At 41.4% G+C, this 20,720-nt stretch overlaps 1 protein-coding gene across 3 annotated transcripts in view; it reads left to right on the forward strand.

Annotated features, from left to right (window-relative positions):
- Nucleotides 1-20,118, forward strand: part of C9H14orf132 (chromosome 9 C14orf132 homolog) — a 46,055-nt gene extending 25,937 nt beyond the window's left edge. For 2 of the 3 annotated variants that reach the window (XM_064460708.1, XM_064460706.1), the window contains exon 2: nt 11,953-20,118. In XM_064460708.1, coding sequence (XP_064316778.1) covers nt 11,953-12,177 — 225 coding nt within the window. In that variant the 3' untranslated portion in view covers nt 12,178-20,118. The remainder of the gene's footprint in view (nt 1-11,952) is intronic. The other variant, XR_010374475.1, reaches the window with a different exon arrangement.
- The last annotated feature ends 602 nt before the right edge of the window (nt 20,119-20,720 follow it).

The following is a 20,720-nucleotide window of genomic DNA, read 5'->3' on the forward strand; positions in this document are numbered from 1 at the left end:
ATAAATCTAAGGGTACCTGCGTGTACTTGTCTTGCTTCAGTCTGAACATTGTCTCTTAAAGCACCAAGATCTCCTTTAGCTGTTTTGTTGCTCTGACCATCTGAAGCTCAGAGCACTCTGAACTTCACATTGGAAAAAGAGTCTGTGTATTTACTTTGGCTGGAAGGCTTTGGAGAAACCCTGCTGACCATAGAGCCAGCCCATTTTCTGATTACTTTTTGATACCCTTTACGTGAAAAACTTCAACTGGTGCAGAGTACTGGTGGTGGTGATTTTTTTCTGCACCTGAGTTGTGTGTCAGACTTCAGGACAGCTGTCAAGCTCAGGGACAACATTTCTCTCCTGTCTTAAGATACTTGTACCTTCAAAACTGTGCTCCAAGGACCCTAAGATCCTAAGACACCAGGGGAGTGCAAACTACCATCTTCTATAAGGCATGAGAGGCCACCAAATTGCTCCTTCTCTCTGAACTGTTCCAGCTCTCCAGGTCAGTACTGATTCCATAGTTCAGATTGCACTGAGTAAAAGGGAGGGAAAATGCAAGTACAATACATCGACTATTTTCTTTGTTCCCTGATCAGCCTTCCTTAACAAAAAATAACTGAATCAGCTTTTACAGAAATCACTTTTGGGTAGGAAAAAATTAATTCCTGAGGAAAGCTGTTACATATTCATGTCTCTAATTATCCTGTGCAGCCCCACCAACTGCAAGAATTCAAAGCACAAATATAGAATTGAAAATAGAAGTTTAATAAATTATGCATTGATTTGTGCCCATCCTGTGCATATGTCAGCCACTAAGGAGTGCTATTTTGCCTACATGTATATAGACATGTTTATCTAGAGAGAAAGAATCAATGTATAATTTATTATATTTTTCTGTAATGTGGTCTGAACTGTTTGAACAATCTTAAACATAAGCACACAAACACAGATGGCTTGGCTGTTCTGTTTTTGGCATGATAAAGATGTCATCAGCTGCTGTCTAGTTCAGCCACACTTAATCATCCCTTGATGGTCTTAGTACATGAGGAAAACCTAGGTTGTGAGAATCTGGGTTTGTGAGAACATATCAAATATTTGACTATGATGATGATGGCTGTTCTCACACTTTGATGAAGGTTTCTGCCCCCAACAAAAAAGCCAGTGAACTGTCCTGTATGGGTACTCCTTTTTTACTTCAAAGCAAAGTGGTCCAGGCTTATTTTAAGCTGTTTGTGAAATGTGTTCGTGTTATTCCCGCTGACTTTGCATCAAGGTGAATGAGAAACACATGTTACTTCTCTTCCTCAGGCTCAGCTGTGGGAACAGTAAATCCTAGAAGATGCTTGAAATGATTGCCTGGTTGCACTGAGTTCTTAAGCACTCAAGATTTACATGCGATCAAGCTTTTAGTCTCTTCACGATATTCAACAAATAGTTATGTTGGAAGAAACTTTTCTTAGCATGATGAATTTTACTCCTCAAATACTAGAAATTAGGAAATTGTCAACATTTTTTCACCTTCTAATTTTTATTCTTTTGTGTATTGTGTGATTACCTCACTCAGGAGACAAAAATGCAAGAGGGTAGGATTAATTTTTAAGAAAATTCATGTGTTTTCTTCTTCAGGTATGAACCAGTACTGAAGCATTACAGAATAAGTTGAGGAGACTATGTAGTCTGTAGATTGTTTGAGCCATATGTTGAGCCTGATATGCCTGATGGGATCAAGAAAGATGGCAGCCTGCCAGATGTTGGTGTTCTATCAGGTGAAATGTACACAGGCAGGATAACATTTGGCAGTCCTCCTTTCTTCCTAGAAGCTGCTCTGTATAGCTTACTTGACCTTCATGCTGGCCACTGCCCTTAAGGTCTCCAGACATTGAGAGGGCTAACGCTGTGTCAGCTTTTTCTCCTTTTTTTTTATATTGTTTTTGTTGACTCTCAGGCTTCTTGTGTATCTTGAACTAGGTGACAAGTAAGCAAACAAAAATGTTTAGAAACATAGCCTTAAGTAAAATATAAGAGACATACCTCAGATATTCTGTTAGCGTATCTCAGCACCTCCCCCCCCCCCTTTTTTTGTTTGTGAGAATGTGATGCAACAAGAGGACAAAAAAGAAAGAAAAAATTAAATCAGAAAAAAAAGCTGGATGAAAATGATGTATAGCTGAAATAAAATTGCATACATCATTAGGAGTTTTCTCTCTGTTGGTTTGTTTTTTTTTCAGGGAGTCTCATAGCATGTATAAACTCAAGGAAGATAATGATTATGGAATAAGTTGAGACTATGAAATTATTTAATTTCCCTTCTGAGGCTTTCTATTGAATGCCTACAAGTATTTTCCGTGGGAGAATTCATCTCTGGAAGTCATCATAGAATAGTCTTTTCCAGTGGGTTTGCATTATGCTGAGGGGATGACCTAACTCTTGTGTTATCATATTTGAGGACAGATTCCAGGTGGCTGTCTCAAAGGTGCTGAAAAAGAAGCATTTATATCATATCATATCATATCGTATCATTAAGTACACCAGAGCTGCAATTACTTCGCTCAATAGGCAAATGTTTCCCAACCTGTCTTTGTAGTACAACCATCACTGTGTAAAATACATCAGATGTATAGTTTGCAAGCTTTTGAGTCTGCATGGAATAGTAAGTAATTTCTCTGATGAAACAGAGCTAAGCTATATTATGCCGGGTAGAGTGGTTTAGTTAAACCTCAGCCAACTAAAGTTCATGGGCTGTGTAGTAGCCGGCATTGGAGCTAGCATGCGAGATTTTTTTTTATTGCTACTGGCTTTTGGTCTGAACAGTCATCAGCATATGCAGCACAGAAGAATTTGTATGTAATTATTTTTTTCTCTAGAGGAAATAAGATGATGCCCAGAACATTGCATCCTTCTAGGTCTAGCCCCTAACACCTGCCCCTTGAAATTCTTTTAGTTTTTGTGAGAAGCATTCTGAATACTGAAGGATACAGTAATTTACAAAAATCACTGCTTTTGCCCATGCCTGAAGTCTAGTGATGTAAAGAATTTTTCATCTGGATTTATTTCTAGTTTTTAAATTGTTTTATTGCTTACATTACTGTGAATGGCTGCCAATTCCCATCCTCTCCCCTCCGGGAATAGCCTAAGTGTCTTGTTAGGCTAAGGGAAAGGGAGCAGAAGATAAATCAAAAGAATATGAATGTCAGCCCCCTTCTCTGCTACCCAGATACCTTGGGCACAACAGTAAATTGATAATGAGGCATCAACTTTTTGTCCGAGATGAACACAGCTGCAAAGATGACAGTGGAGGAAGGGCTTGTGCAGCCCTTTTTCACTTTGAGAAATGGGATTAGGCTTCGTTCAGTTTTTCTTGTGCACTTGCTCTTGAGCTCTGCTCTGTGGACCTCCTGGGTCTACTCAAATCCAAAAGGGAAGCACACCAGAAATGGAGAAGTGGAGGATTATCCACCGAGAACTACAAGGGCATGGCCAGAGAGTGCAGAGACGCAGTCAGAAAAGCAAAAGCCCAATTTGAATTGAAACTGGCTGTAGACATAAAAAATAACAAGAAAGGGTTCTTCAGACATGTCAACCACCAGCAGAAAAAGAAGGAAAACATAGGCCCACTGTTAAACAGAAATAGAGAATCAATCACGAATGATGCAGAAAAGGCAGAGGTCCTCAACACCTTCTTCACCTCGGTCGTTACCAGCACTGTAGGGTCCCAGGCTTTGGGAACAAAATTGCCAATTGAACCAAACACCGACCCACCATCGGTGAAGGAAGAGTTAGTATATGAATTACTACAGGAGCTTGACCCCCACAAATCAATGGGCCCTGACGACATCCACCCGAAGGTGTTGAGAGAGCTTGCTGACATCATCACAAGGCCGCTCTCCATAATCTTTGAGAAGTCATGGAGAACAGGGGATGCTCCAGAGGACTGGAGGAAGGCAAATGTTACCCCTATCTACAAGAAGGGCCCGAGGGAGGATCCGGGTAACTACAGGCCCATCAGCCTTACTTCAGTCCCTGGGAAAGTTATGGAACGAATCCTCCTGGGGGCCATCACAACTCAAATGAAGCACGTGATTGGGAAAAGCCAACATGGCTTCACTAAAGGCAGATCGTGCTTGACAAGCCTGGTGGCCTTCTATGACAAAGTGACTTGCCTGGTTGACATGGGGTGGGCGGTGGACATTGTCTACCTGGACTTCTCCAAGGCCTTTGATACGGTCCCCCATAGTCTCCTCCTGAAGAAATTGATGCGTTATGGCCTAGACAAGGGGTCTGTGCAGTGGGTGGGGAACTGGCTGACAGGCCGCACCCAAAGGGTGGTGGTAAATAGCTCTTTCTCAAACTGGCAGCCTGTCACTAGTGGAGTCCCCCAGGGATCGATATTGGGCCCAATGTTATTCAACATCTTTATAAGTGATCTGGACAACGGCATCAATTGTAGCCTGATGAAGTTTGCTGATGACACCAAGTTGAGTGGGGAAGTAGGCACTCCAGAAGGGAGAGCTGCTCTGCAGGGAGATCTGGATAGGCTGGAAGAGTGTCCAGCAAGAACCTTATGAAGTTCAACAAGGAAAAGTGTAAGGTCATGCACCTGGGAAAGCATAATCTGGGAGTGCAGCACAGACTGGGATCCACCTGGCTGGAGAGCAGCTCTGTGGAAAGGGACCTGGGGGTCCTGGTGGACAGGAAGCTCAACGTGAGCGAACAGTGTCCTGCTGCGGCCACGAAGGCCAACAGGGTGCTGGGTTGCATCAAAAAGGGCATCGCCAGCAGAGATAAAGCAGTCACCATCCTGCTTTACTCAGCGCTTGTCAGGCCACACCTGGAGGGCTGTGTACAGTTCTTGTCCCCGCTATACAAAAGGGATGTGGACAGGCTGGAAGGGGTCCAGAGAAGGGCCGCCAAGATGATCAAAGGACTGGGAAGCCTGGCATACGAGGATAGGCTGGGGGAGCTGGGTTTGTGCAGCCTTGAGAAAAGGAGTCTCAGAGGGGATCTCATCACCATGTACCAGTACTTAAGGGGCAGCTACAAAGAAGATGGAGACTCCCTTTTACACGGAGTCCCATGGAGAGGAAAAGGGGGAATGGACACAAGTTGCTCTTGGGGAGATTCCAACTGGACACGAGAGGAAAATTTTTCACACTGAGGACACTCAACCATTGGAATAATCTCCCCAGGGAAGTGGTTGACTCGGCCACGTTAGACACCTTCAAGAGTCGTCTGGACAGGGTGCTGGGCCATCTTGTCTAGACTGTGCTCTTCCTAGAAAGGTTGGACTAGATGATGCCTGAGGTCCCTTCCAACCTGAGATTCTGTGATTCTTTTCTTTGATGCAGCATTGCTGGCATTGGCTGGAAAGAGAGGAGGAATTCTTGGGACCAGGGAGACTTGTCACTTGTCATCAATAAAAAGGCTTTTGTTTGTTCTCGGTCTTCCACACTTGGAAGATAAAAATCCAACAGCAGTTGGTGGAGAATAATAGTTTAAAAGCAGTAGTGTTCTTTGAAATAATAAAAGCTATTTCAAGGAGGCACAAATTTTGGGAATGGAATCACAGCGTGTATATCACTAAAGTATCTTGAATGCTACCTATGCAGAAATATGAGAGTGTAATAATGAGGGTAAACCAGCTTACCTTTATGCCAGTTATTGGCACTGCTTCTTGCAGCTGATTTAGCAGAATAACTTTCCACGGAGAGGTGCTACAGTCTGCACAAGGCATGTTCTCGTATAAGGCGTTTGGGTAGCTGTGCTTAGCGACAAAGATCTAGCTGAGCTTGCTTCCCCATGGGAATACCTTAGTTAAGGTAAACAGGTTTCTACAGCCAAAAGCAAACTAAGAATTGCAGTGTCTGTTGCAGCTCTGGTCATCTTTGGATGTTCCTTCCCAAGTATCTAGACACCTGTTTGTCAAGGCGACTCTTAGTGTGGTTCAACAGCAAGGCTGAAACTCGCACCTCTGGCTTCTGAGATCCTGCTGCTAAAGAACAACATTTAACAGTGATCTCATCCAGAGGACGAAGACATTACATCTATCCTAGCATAAATCAGGAAAGCAGCAGAGAAAGTAATACACCAGGCTTAGTAATATTGTGAATCAGAAGAAAAGTAGAGATTGATGCAGGATAGGGTAAAGAGGTTTTAACAAGATTAAAAATAACAGGTGAAATCCTGATGCTTCCAAACTAGAGTGAAAATTTTCCATTGCCACTGGTAGGGTGAGCATTTTGACAACCATATTTTGAAAATAAGCAGCTGTTTTTCCTAAGCTTGTCAACCTGAGACTGTGATTTCAGGGTGAAGCAGGGATCTGAATTTAATTAAAATGAGAATTTGAAATTAACTGCATAAAGCATTTGCATGCATCCTCCCTCTTCAGAATTAAACCTATTTAATTAAATTAGAGTGCCTTAGGTGCCCTTTCATTCTGGTCGTGTGGGGGTTTAATGCATTTAACTAATGCACTTGCAGTGAACACAGAATAACTATCCTGATTGTCACTGTGTACCCAATCCTGGTGTTGTAAGTAGTAGGGTGATAGTCTGGCAAATGGTGGACAGAAGAACATGCTTCTGCAGATATTACCAGTAAATCAATAATAGCAAACACAATTTATATAGTAGGATATGCTTTAGATGAGGAGAATATAAATATATATATATGCATGCATGTTTCTGTGAGACACAAGACTGTGGGGAGAATATTGGTCATGTGGGGTATCTCTTCAGGGCAAAACATTTCTTTTAAAAAGAGCTTAAGAATTAAAATGTGGTTATGATGCTTTTGTGAATGTGTGTATTGCTTCGATCTTTAGCAACTGTGTCAGATTGATTTGTGATTGCAGCTAGAAGGTTTTCAGACAAAAATATGCACTGCAGCAATCACATACTGCCAGGGCAGAAGGAAATAATAATTTCACATTATGTATTCAGAATATGCCATCATGTAAAAATATGCTATCTAAAATTTAACATGAAAGAAACCCTGAAAAATTAGATATTTTGAAATAACAACAGGGATTTTACAAAACAATGTCTGTGCTGGGGTGACGTTTCACCTCTCAGCATCCCATTCCCAGGGAGGTGTGTGGTGAGGCCAAAGCGAAGACACACAGCACATCCTTTAAAGCCACTGCTGAGGTTTCTTGATTTCCAGAAAATGGCTACTAGAAGATTCAGCTATGCTTTCAGATCTCTATGCCAAGCCTGGCTTCCCAATAATGTAGCAGGAACAGTTACACTTCTTTAGCTGGCTATGGATGGACACCTGATTCTCAAAGAAACTGAGCAATCTTATTGCTAAGTGATGCTATTTAAGAAAGCTATCATTTTTAGAGTTATCAGTATTATTTAGAGTACCTGACATGTTGTTTTTCCTTTATGTGAATCATTTCAGTTATAAAATAGGATTTTTCTGCTAACTGGAGAGTGCATCACTTAACTATTCAAAAGCCTTGTTCTCTTCCTCATGACCCTAAAGCATCCTCTTGGATGTCAGTAGGAGGTATTCAGCACAGTGGGTGTTCTCATTACCACTTGACATTTTGCTGTTTGGTTTTCTGCCTGTTGCTATTTAATGATTTCAATTCTTTCTTCACCGGAAGCCATTTAGCAAGCGATGTACTATTAATGATACTTTACAATATCAACATAGTCACTAGGAAAAGAGTTTCATTTCCTAACAGGGCTACAGCATTCCCCCTTGCCATCTGCTCCTGCCATGTCCCTCACTGACACGTTTCCCAGTTAACCCTTTGCTCTGGCCTCCTCACCCAGCACTCTTGGGGAGGGCAGCACACGCTCTGTACAGCTTTGCCTCAGCTATAAAAACCCTCTGAGGCTAAAACAGACTGCAGGTCACTCTAATGGTAGTGGCAAGGGTGAGGCTTTTGGCTGATGTAAATTGGCGTATATTTGCTTTGCAGAGGCACAGACAGACAAATAGAGCAAGCACAGAAAGCACTTCAAGCTTTCTATATTTAGCCTACTGTTTATCACGGGCACTTTGCAACTCCCATTAGTGTCGGGTCTGGATGTCTCACAGCCTTTAATGTAATATCTCAAATAGGACTGCAGAGGGAAGATATTGTACCTTTTGTGAGAACAAAGACACCAAGGCTGAAGATGAGATTCATCTCACTGAAGTTAATCTACCAAAAAGATAGATTGCCAGTTGCTATTAATCATCTATGCTTCCCGCTCTCCAATGGAGAGGTGTGCATATCTCCCAAGGATGATTGAGTGACTCGAATAACTGGGCAACCCTTGCTGTTAAGTGGCAGTAAGGCCAGACTGAGAAGGATGCTCAGCTTTAGATGAGCTTAGGTGGAGGCTGGACAAGTTCACGGCAACAAATTCTTTGCAAGTTATTAAATCCATAGCAATAGCATCTGGCTTACAAACTTCCTAAGCTGAAAACAGTTGGAGGCTGAGATTTGTTAAGGGGTAGTATCAGACATGCTTGTCCTGTTGTGCCCTTACTCTTTCCTAAGTATCTCTTCATGGCCACTGTTGGATCTAACTCACGAGGGAGATGGACTTTCTGTCTGATACCATATGGCCATTCCTGTGCTCTCATCTGAGGCAGTAAGAAGGGGGGGAATACACATTCAGTAAGAGGCAAGTTCTGCAAATGGGAAACTGGGAGTAAGGTTTATTTCCAGATCTGTGGTGAAGTGCTACTGACCTACAAACAGAAAAACTGGAAGTAAATTTTACAGAAAGAGCCTGTGCCAGGTGCTGAATGTCAGTGCTTTATATCAGGTCAGTGCAAGCCTTTCGGGGATTCAGATAAGCTGTTTCACCATGTCTTCACTTCAGATGGTACAAACAGCTTGTTTGAGACTTAGATGGTACGAGGATATTCAGATCTGACATCATTTGCAGTGTGGTGCATAGCTGTGCTACTACACGAATGCTCCCTGACTCTGTGGCAGCACCAGGGGGACTAACAGGGTGAAAGCTTGTCACTTCAAACAACTTATTGAGGGTACAGAATGCGTGGCCCAAAACCCAGATATCACTCACCAGAACAGTGCTCATGACCTCCCACCGTCTTGGATGCATGTACATGTACATGCACCTCTATATTTTGGATGGTGGTTCCAGTTGAACAATTTGCAGATTTGACCATCCTAAATGCTGATACCCTTAAATGGTTTGCTAAGGAGGCAAGCACCTGAGACTGAGCATTTTGCTGCCTGTATGGTAAATGCATGCCTGTCATTTGCTGTGAGGATCTTTAACTAGTGTCTCCATAGCTGTTAAAGGCAGCATCATTGTATACACTTTTTGTGTTTGAAGTTGGAATTGCCTTTTATGGGAATCTCTATATAAAAAGAAACTCTGATTAAACTGAGCAATGTTTTCGTTATGAAATTGCAAGACATAAAAAAGGCCAGTGGAACTGGATTCAAAACATCAAGCTGGGCTTGTTGTGAAATGGAAGCTTTTGCTCTCTCTAAAGCTCACTATGTGTTGAAACTGGCAGCAGAAGTCTGACGCAGTGGGAATGTATCAAACTTGACTTGCAATCTCCTGTTTGGGTTCTTGCAAACTGCTTTTGTCTAATCATATTTGATCTCAAAGATAATTGTATTTAATGTGGATTAGGTAGTATGACATATCCGTTGTGGTCTTTCATGATTCTCTGTTCCATTTTGAATGTGACATGATATTTTCTAGTACAGGTGTAATTTGTTCAGCAGTCAACTTTGAAAGAGAGTCTGTCTTTTATAGCTTTGTAAAATGTTATGGATAGCAAGCAAAAATAGCTAGTTTATTCTCAAGCTTCTCAAATTCTCCTCTCTAATTTGTAGATTACAGCCACCACTGTGGAGAGAAGTGCCTATCCTCAAATCCTGTCCAGTTTAGCAGCCTCCATAGCACAGCTGCACACAGACAGAAGGGGTGTCGTTTGGTACCAAGGGGAGAGGTTACTTGGGGGGTCAAAATGTGATGTGGGAGTTGAAGGACAAGGTGTTGAAAGAGACTGATTTACCAGTCTGGTGTGTATTAGCCGTGGTAATTTAATGCTGATGGTATAGCAACATTCTGTTATGTGGCTGAGTGAAAGCAAGGTTGGTTCCTCTGTTATTCGTAGGCTGTGGCATCTTCAACAGTACTGTGCTGCTTCTAGTTGTAATAGTACTACTACTAGTAAAACAGCAGGAAGGATCTTTATTTTGTTGTTACTGAGCCAGAGGGTTTCATCTGTAGAAGAAAGCCTGGCTGAGAAAGGCAAAGAATAATAATGGAAAAAACACAAAAGCATTTACAAGTGGGGTGTAAAACAGGAGATTGTAATTGGGTCCAAAGGTTGGAAGATGGCAGCAGCATGGAAGCCACTGTGGGGAAGGAAAGGTTGGTTGGTGTTGTAGTAAGAGTGTTTCTTAAGGAGAACATTCCCAGGTGTTTTTCAGCTTCCCTTGAAGCACTGGAGTTCTACAAGATTTTAAAGGAGAGTGTAGGTAGGATGCACTGATGTCTAGGTTTTACTCATTGCTCAAGATCAAACCAGTCATCAATGCCATGATGGAACTTTTCCCTTCTGGTCAGGCTGGCAGAGAGATTTGGACATATGCCTCTGGGTTTGGGGTTTGTTGGTTTTGTTTTGTTTTGTTTTGTTTTGTTTTGTTTTGTTTTGTTTTGTTTTGCAATAATGCCATGGGTTTGGTCTATCTACCTACTACAATGGTCCGGGAGTTTTAGTTACTGAGTACTGCAGAGACTTGGGGTTTTGCAATACCCACACTGCTCATGCTCTTCCTGCACTACATAAGAGTTGTGGTTTCTGAGGTTGCCAAGCAGCTCTTTGGCTTTTTACAGGATATTCAGAAGTGTGTGCCCTGAGCATATACAGAAAAGTGAAGTAGATATTCTGCAGCTTTTTCTGAAACAACGTCCTCTACTTGCATGAGACCATGGAGCCTGCACTCAGTGAGCCAGGGAAGAATCCTCCACACCAGTGTTCCCAAACATACAAAGAACATGGATGGAAGAAAAACCTTTTGTGTGAACTTTATTTTAGTAGTAGATGGTCTTAGTAGTGCATTAGGTATCCTGCTCTTGCCTGAATGAAGAATCCGTACATTTGCAGAGGGATGTGTTCCGTACCTCTATGTAGAGGGTAAAATAGTTGTTGAATCATGAAGAACATGTGTTGTGTTCTAGGATGAAATTGGGAAGACAACTAAAACCTGTATAAGGACAATGTTAAATAATTCTTTTTTGCTTTAACTTTATCACGGAGCACTGAAGAAACTTTATCCTTCCCAGTAGAAGTCTGGGGTGGGACAAGTGTTGCAATTTGCCACTTTATTGCTATGGAGCCTTTCAAAATCCAATTTGAAGTTTTTCCACTTATAGATTTATAAATCCTGCATCATTGCAATGGCGTGTTTTGCAAGTGAAATCAGAGCACTAAGTACGCTCCGCCTGTTTTACAGTAACAACTTTTGCAATTCATATGTTTTTGCAGGATCTCTAGATAAATCAAGGGTTCACTTCTGAGCCATACATAAAGGCAGAACAAATTCCCTGCACCTCATCCTTGCTGTGCTTGCTCGATGCCTTTGTGTAGTATGATTCTGTTGTTGGTAGTCACAGAACAATCATGTTCTTGTAAGCTTACATTTTGGTATGTGAGCGCTTTGTGGATAGCTGTATCTCTTGTTTCTAAATGCATATAATTACTTTGGTTGACTTGGAGCCTGAATGCCAGCTATTACGTATATTCATGGAATATATGTAGGTTTCCTGCAATAATATTGATGCTAACAGAAATGGAAGAAATAGTGTAAAGTGTGTGTCTGTGGTATTCCTGACAGGTTAGCACCACATACATGACATCTCAGTAATTTTGCAGGTTTGCTAATGGTTACTCTTTTGCAAAGATTTTGAGACAAAGCAAATACCGACATTGGCCTTCAGTCTAATTTTGCCATATCTTTCTTCACAGCTTCCTGTTATGGGAGGAGCCTTTATGGACTCACCCAACGAGGACTTTAGCACAGAGTACTCCTTGTTTAACTCATCAGCCAATGTCCATGCAGCTTCTTCCACACAGAATCCACCAGAAGAGACATCCCGTTCTTCAAATGATGCTATATTGTTATGGATTGCTATAATAGCAACAATTGGAAATATTGTGGTTGTGGGAGTGGTGTATGCCTTCACCTTCTAGGGTGACCATCACTCTAAACACTGGAAGAGAGAATAACTGCAACAGTATTTGTCATGTGTATGTATGTATGTGTGTATAATACATGTATATCTATATAAATACATATAGGTAGGGACTTTGTTAAGTGCTGCCACAATCACGGAAAAGTTAATCATCTTGAATCCTGATGGCAGAAGAGTTTGGATGCAATTGCAAATTGTATGGGGGTGAGAGCTTTAACTAAGAACAGAGCCAATACTAGTTTTGTACAGGAATGTAATAAAAGAGAGACCAGTGTGGGTACAGCAAATACAAAAAGAAAGGGAGATTTGTATAGAAAGTACTCATTTTCTACTGTTTAGATTTTTCTAGCGGCTCTTCTGGGTTTTGTCAGCTTTTTTGTGCATTTTTTTACTGTGGTAGAATGTTGTATGAAATTGTTCTGTGTCATATTTGCTGGACATCATAGTTTTCCAGATGGAGTAAATGGTTTGCATTGGCTCAGTTCTGATGAAGTACAAGGTCATCGTGTATGAGTTTCTAGCACGTGCATACAGTACTAGGCTGTGTTCAAAATTGTGAGTCGTAAACCTATGACAGGCAGTTGCATGCTGACACTTGCCTTCCAGTATCAATTACTTGATCTGATAATCTATGAATTGATGCTAAACCTGTCTGCTGTTTGCAGGAGGAAGCACAGCTATTGCAAAGTGTGGCTGGTCTGCACTCCAGAGGAGAACGTGTTAAACAGAGCAGTAGCACAAGCCCCCATTTCTCTCTAGGGGTACTGGACTGAAGTGCTTTGTAGATGTGTCCCTTCCAGGAAACAAAGGCCAGATACCACGCTTTTCAGCTCGTTTGACTGTAATCCAGATCTCCCACAGCAACTGTGTGCTTTCATAAGATTATTGGCATGTCAAAACAATGTGGGGAAATTGAGAATTAACAGTGAGTAACGTCTATGAGAAAAACAGAATGGAAAGAAAGATTGGACCTTTTTGTGCTCACAAGGGAGTGAGTACAAGAGTCAGGTATGTCTGGGGTAGAAACAGCACCAAAAAAAGAGGTAGTAAGTGACAGGTATGCAAGTGCTTATATTTCAGTATTAATATGTCTCTGGGTTCTGATGAGGCTTCTGGAAGTGATTTTTATATAGCCTGCTTTAGGTAATAACTCCAATTATCTTTCAGATTTGTTCTGTTGGGGGACAGCATTTTCACTGCATTGTTCCCATGAGCAGTTCCTTTTTAAGAGCTGTACCTTTTCAAAGCAAGCCGTAGCCTTCCTTGTTTCAGAGACTCTAAAAGCTTGAGGGAAGAAAAAAAAAAAATCACCTCTGCTGGAAATCTCCCTTCCCCCTTAAAAAATAAACAGAAATATATAAAATGTCTGCACTTTGAGAGTAGCAGACAAATTCTTCCTCTATGTCTGCATGTACTGTATAGGTTTTCTGTCTCATACAGCTACTACTCTAATTCCAGAAAGCCTTGTCTGCAGGCACAGAGACTATTTTTGATACTTGCCTGCCACTGAGCTTGAGGCTGGACTGAGAGCTGCCAAATGCATAGAGGGGTTTGGATTTTCTTCTTTTCTCCATAAACCCATTTTCCTGCAGGGCTGGTGGACAGTTACTTGAATCAAAGCAGCATGCCCCAAATCAGTATTTACCACCACTCAGTAGTCACTGTATATTTTTTTTCCCTTGCTAGGAACTGGTCTTTAAAGCTGGGAAAGATGCAGACAGAGCTAGAATGGGTGAGAAAAGAAACAGTTATTTTGAGGATGAGGAAAACAATAACTCACTTGAGGAACAGTGCTTCTGTGTGTGCAGCTATTTCCCTGTTTGGAGGTAGGATTTTGTGAAGATGGTTGAGGACAGACAAGTTCTGTGCTTGGAAAAAGTTTGAGAAGCCCAGTTCTGGAAGATCAGCGGGACAGAAAGCAAATTCTGTCTAATAAAATAGCTGTCTTAAGAATGATGTAAAAATGATGATTTTTTTTTCACTGTCCTAATATAGTGATTTGTTCCTTCATAGGCACAGGATACCAAAAAAATGGGGGAGCTGCATAAATTGTGTACCTCTCCTGTTCTTACACTCCTTATTCTCGCTGAGCAGAAAGCAAGCTGTTAAGTGAGGTTGGAAGGCTGCAGAGATGTTTCCAATACGGAATTGAGCAGGACAAGGTCTGGTGTTCAAACGTGTAGGTCCTATGGAGATACTGCTTAATGTACTGTCCCAACCATTTTCGGATATTCTGCTGCGTCTGGAATTGTATCAATAACTCATGGACTTTTCTTCAGCATTTCTGTAGGATCTCTAGTTATCCCAGATCTTGCAAGCATTGTTTTTGCATGAAGGGCAAAACATTTCCACCATGATTAAAACCAGTTTGGCAGTATGGTACTTGCCCAATGGGATTATTCTACTGTTTATATGAATTTGCCAGCACTGTGCTTTGTTTAAATGGCCTAGAATATTAATCTAATTGCAATTAGCCATGTCTCTGTTTCGCTGCCAAAGCACTGGACTAAATTCTTCACCCATGAAGAGCTTTAAAGAGGGAACAGCAAAGAGCTACCACTCTGCTAATGAAACTGAGTGACACTTTTGTGTTGCTATTCCCAAAGAAAGCGCCCTACTTTCATGTGAAATTGATAGTAATAGCAGGAGTCTTGGAAAACAATGAGTTCTGCCTTCCTCATCCAGCTTATTGTCATGAATATTTTCATCGTTAGAGGCTGAGTTGTCAAGAAGGGCCAGATACAACTTTAATTAAAGTAATTGACTTGACAGGGTGACATGGCAAACTGGGTGCAGGCAGCAATTGCGGGCATTTCCTATCTCATAGTTAAACTTCACAGTAACTGTGCAGCTTTTCTGTTGGGAAAAAAATAGTTTTAGGATACAGGTGCAAGGATACTGCATGTGAGAGCTGGTAGAGATTATTGTCAGATGTACTAAAGATCCCTAAATCACAGTGGGTGGAGCTGGTTCAAACTCTGATCTACTCTGAGTGTAATAACATACAGTGTGTTTCTGGATGTTATGTTCAGGCTTAATCCACTACAACCACTTCCATCTTTTGGGTGGTTAGGGAACCCTTGAAAAAGGGGACTCATCCATCATTAAGTTCAGAGAAGCCACAGAGGGGAATGGAGAAGTGGATGAATGGTGGATGTTTCATAGGTATGGTCCTGTCTAATGTGTTGCTGCTTCTTTATGTGGATATATGTTATACCCTGAACTGACAACGCAGCTTAACTTGGAGCTTCTCCCTTCCTTGGAGCCAGGCAGTTGGATAACTGCTGGCACTCACTGAGGGGTGATGAGGAAGCCCAAACACATTCCCCAGAGCTGTTTTCTGAAGCTCTTCTGTAAAAGCAGAAGAGGACTCTGTGCCGTGCTAAGCACTTTGTTTATTGGCGTGAGAGCAGGATTCCACTTACAGAAGAGCTGTGCTTTAAATAAAAGCATCTAGCACAGAAAAGTTACAAGATCCTGACTGGAGTTTGCTCTATAGTAGACAAAGGAAAACATTTTCTATATGCAGTGTTAGACCCCTAGCTATGTTGTAAACATCATTGTACAAACAGAAGCAGCAATACTGTATGTGCTCTGCAAAGTTATTAATGGGCCATGTGTAGCAGGTAGGCAAACTGGACGCCCTATCATGTCTCTTCTAGCCATGGCCTCTAGGGATCGATACCAACATATCAAATACTTAAACTGTCTCTTAATAATTTGTTTTGCTCTAAGCAGCCAGCAGCTTGGCACAGCAGCTGTGCCACCACCACAGCATAGACACTAAAGGCATAACAGCTATGGAGGTGGGTGCAAAGGCACATTAGATAGGAGAACAGGGTAGGGAAACCTACACAGCTAATCCTGCTATATTTTTATCTGCAGGGCTAGGAGTCTGTGCTTGTCCACAGCATTACAACCTCCTAAAAGAAAATGAGGGAGGAGGATGTATGTCTGCTTGCATAACTGAATAACAGATTCTGAAACTGATGCAACAACCGCAGCAGATTAATCTGCTCCAAATAATGTATTTAGCTATTTGAGTGATAAATAGCTGATAAATACCTCAGAAGTAATGAGATTCCCCTCTCCAAAATCCTTGTTTGCCATGCGACTTGAGGGCAGTCAGCATCCCACCAAAGTGCTGAGCAACCTGTAGTGACAAGTCCCAAATCAGGAGTGAACAGAACCAGACAGCCATTATAGTCTTATCCTGTACATCCTTTTGAAGATAAAGGGAAAATGTGCCTTTGTGTCTGGGACCAAACAAAAACATGAGTCCTTAGTCTATAAGTTTTGATGCGTATTGTCTATTATTAGAAGCTTTCTTTTTGCTATTCTTAAACAATTTCAGTTGTTAATATCCTCTTCAAATTTCTCTGCAGGCTGCTGAGAGTTATTAATTTAATGTAGCTCTTTCCGTTTATCTGATGTAATTTTACTGGGTTTCCTGTGGCTAAGCGCAGAGCAGACTCTGGAAAATTATTCTTTTTAAGGATGATTTCCATTATCAAGAGAAAAAGGCCAAAAATCAGAATTTCAGATCAAAAAGCTTTGTGCTTCCAGAGCATTCAGAGCTCTGGAGAATTGGAATTCATCTGGTTAATGCGCAGAAAGGAAAAGGGCAGTCAGGTCCCTGGTGATAATGTCAGACATCAGGGTTTTGACAGGCAGAGCTGAGCGCTTCATTAACTCCGGCTCTGCCCCTCTGAGCCCTGCTGGCTTCCTGGGCACGTGGCCTGAGCTGAGTTTAAGTGAAGTAACCAGGTACAGCATGTCTCTCTTCATTTTACAGTTTACTAATCCTGAGGAAAATACGTGCTTTTATTCCATTATCAGAAGAAGAGCCGGAGATCAATATTCTGTTAGGTATATTGTTATTGGTACATTGGTCAGCCACTATAAGGGAAAGACAGGGATGGCTGAACATCTAGTTAGCCCTTTGCTGCTGACCTGGGAACAACCTAAAGAAATCAAAGCATCCTGAGGCCTTAAAGTCTCCTACTGCCCTTAATCTCACACTAATTTATTGTGTTTCCTCATGCAGCCCCTCTTTGCCTTTAAACGTTGTCTTTCCAGCTCAAAACAGGGAAAATGAAGTCACCACTGTGCTCTTCTCCAGACAGTCAGGGAACTCCTAACAGGTAGGGACCAACCATGTAGCATTTTAGTTTTTGGCATTTCAGGCACAAAGTAGAACAAAGGAGTCCGGCTGTCTACCGAGGAGACTCCAGGAGAATATGTCCCTTTACAGAATGAAATGCATGGTAATTTTATTTCATTCTGGCCTGTACCAGCTTATTTACACCGAGACAGCACGGCCAGACCTACTTTTGCAGTAGCCTGTTTTGGGAATTACAGCAGCACAGGAACTGGAAAAGAAAACAACCCTGATAATACAAACCTGTCACATGTCTAATCATCTCAATGATATGTCCCTGAAGGCAGGTTTGCCTGCATTTCATAGACAGACTTGATCTGTTGGTACTAAAGCAAATAGTCTTTTATATGAGCACAAGTTATGTCTTCATCTCTTTGGGAAGTCTTGGGAGCATTATGCCACCTACTCTATCTTTCCTATGCAGGCTGCTAATGAAGATGTTTTTTCAGTTGTAGAAAATACTCAAAAAGCTTCCCCTGTTGGTAGAATACATGCAAAATTTACCTTCCAAAGCTCTGCTGAGTCTCCCTGCAAAAGCAAAAAACACCTAGGTTTCTTAAGCATGGAATGTTAACGAGTCAAGTATCATCTGTACAGTAGCATCGCCTCATTTTAATCCACAGCTTCATGTCAGTACTGCTCAAAGGTGATCTTTAACAAGGTGACAGTTAGAAAAGGCTGAGAAGAGAGACAAGCCACTTCTCAGGAATGTCTCAAAAGTCACTACCTGATCCTTTAGACTTCATCATTCCTCATTCCTCTCTGAAGTACCCTGATGTGAACTCACATCCACTCTTTTAAACCCCCTTGACACCACCACATGTCTCTATGCTTCATTTTATTTCTCCCCTCATCTTCTCTGTATTCTTTTAATTTCTTGGTATCGGAGCACATCTGGAAGCCAACAATGTTCTTCAGCCCTTCTCAGCCACTTCTTTGACTGACCTTCACTGACAGTAACATCAGTGATAAGTAAGGACTTATCACAGTAAGTGCAAAGATCAGTGATATATGGTCTCTTCCCACAGGAAGATTACAATCATTATCTGCCTTAGCAAACAGCAAAGTGTTTCCCCCAAGCAGAAGAGTAACATGTGGCCATGAAGATTGGTACCTGTATTGTCAGCATCCATACAACACAAAGATACCTTTCAGACATGCAGATTTTATTAAATATACTGCACTGCTCTGCAGTCAGCATTTACTGAGCTTTTCTCAGCCCCAAATCCCTTGTTATTCTTAGCAAATCAGTGGTAATGCACTTGGGGTACATCAAGGGGAGTGGAAGTGCCATACACAGGAGACTTGCAAAGGCCCATGTGATTTATTGTAGGGTCAAGGCCATTAAGCGCTAACAAATTTCAGCAGAAAAAAACAACCACAATGAGATATGCCATGGGTATTATCAAATCTAGTCATACCTGTAGTTCTCAGATGCCTGGCCAAGCTGCAATAGCCAAATTGCACATTTCTAAATCTCGTTGTGAACAAAAGGAGGTGTATTCCCTGGCCAGAACAGAGATTGTTGAGATTGTTGAACAGCCTCCCCCACAAGTCCTTTCTTGTTCTGGTATTATTTTGGGAGCTTCCTGAGCTGCAGTCATTAAGGTGATGTCGCATTTCCTGTGGAGTTCGGTCCCGCTAATAAACAAATGATTGAATTGTTTACAGATCTAGGCCTAAAACTCTTCTCAGTTACTGCCTTCATAAGGATGATCGGAGTTCCTGGGCCTGCAAGCTGCTCTATCCACAACAACCTTTGCCTCCACCTGGAATCAACTGGATTAACAACACTTCTACACTTCTGACATCTGCTTCAGTGGGTCGTCTTGCAGGACTACCTCTGGGTTGCTGGGGTTTTATTTTAAATCTATCTAAAGATAGCTGTAACTTCCTAATCAAAAGAAAAACAGGAAGAAGAATACTGTATTTTTTTAAATGAGAAGGTAATAAAAGCAAAGTCTGAATATTTTGATAGATATGCTGGAAGGGTATGTAATGTAGCAAAAAGTTGCACTATTTTTTCTATCGTCTGAGAACCTAACCTGAGAAATATTTGTTCTTTCTCTGACAAAGACCTCTTTCAGTTATGAAGTTATGAAGTTTAGAAGGAGTGGAGTGCAAAGCGTCAGTGAAATTTTACAGTAATGTAAATAAATCCAGTAGCTAGCTTTGTGACGTAGCCTATAACATTTGTTTTTCAGTTATCTCAAGTATTGCCTAATTGTTGTGTTTTGGGTTTTTTCCAAAACAAGCTAAGTAGTGACACTTCTAAAAGCACTTGTATGTCATGCAACATTGCAGTCATATGGAAATTATATCCTTCACCTCATGTAAAACTGCTTTATGGGAGCCCTTTAGTATACACTGTTATTTTTCTTAATACTCCTTGACAATTTAATTCTCCTGTGCTTTCTCACTACCACCTTGTTTTGTACACTAAGGGGTTTGCAGGGCTTCTCTGTATTGTTTTTGTAATATATGGGTTGGTTTAAAGAAAAACCTTTACTCTTGTAATATTTGTTCTTGAAATGTGGATCTCTAACTGTAAAGAGAAAAATAACTTTAAAAATACCCTCTGTTTCATTTAACTGTAATTAGCAAATTTAGTTAACAGAAATGTATTCTTTTAAGCTCTTGCTATATTCTTTTCCGGTTATTGACTGCTTTCACTATGTGTGTACTTTGTTCTGGTTCATTCTTTTACTATGGTGAAAATGACACGTTTTGTTAATATGGGATGGAAGTTGTGGTTTTGGATAAAGTTCTTCAAATTGACGGCAGCGTGTCATTTTTCATTTTATTTTCAGTTTACCTGAGAGTATTTAGAAGTCTGTAAATGCAGTTATTTAATTATTATCTCCCATGTTACACTGACACTAATAATTTGTTGCAATTTACAAAGCTGCGTGATTTGTCAGCCTTGGGATACCATCTCTGTTTCATATATGGCACAAACAAAACACTGCAGCTATTTCTACTCAAGTGGATTCACCTGCTTTCAAAGTCCAACAGAAAAAAAAAAAAAGATGTCTTAACTTCTTCAGACTTCAGCTTAGAAGCCCTAATACCATGAACCCTTGTGTCATTGCTCTCTCCCAGTCCTCTCTTCAGATTAGCATGACCGGTCTGTCCCACAGCGCAGCGTGGATGTTTTTATGGCTGTGGCCCCATTCTCCTGTCCCAGGCCATCCATCCCAAGGGCTTTTGGGGACTCAAGGTGGGCATCAGACCTCACCATAGGATGTTCGGCAAGCTTCATAAAAGTAAATAGTGGCAAAAGCATGAAAGGAAAACGTACAGTACGTAGATTATCACATGCTTTATGATCCTCGTAAAGGGATCCAGTGAGGCAAGTACATTCAGATCTTTTGAGGGAA

Source organism: Phalacrocorax carbo, chromosome 9, assembly GCF_963921805.1.
Source record: "Phalacrocorax carbo chromosome 9, bPhaCar2.1, whole genome shotgun sequence".
NCBI classification, from domain to species: Eukaryota; Metazoa; Chordata; class Aves; order Suliformes; family Phalacrocoracidae; genus Phalacrocorax; species Phalacrocorax carbo.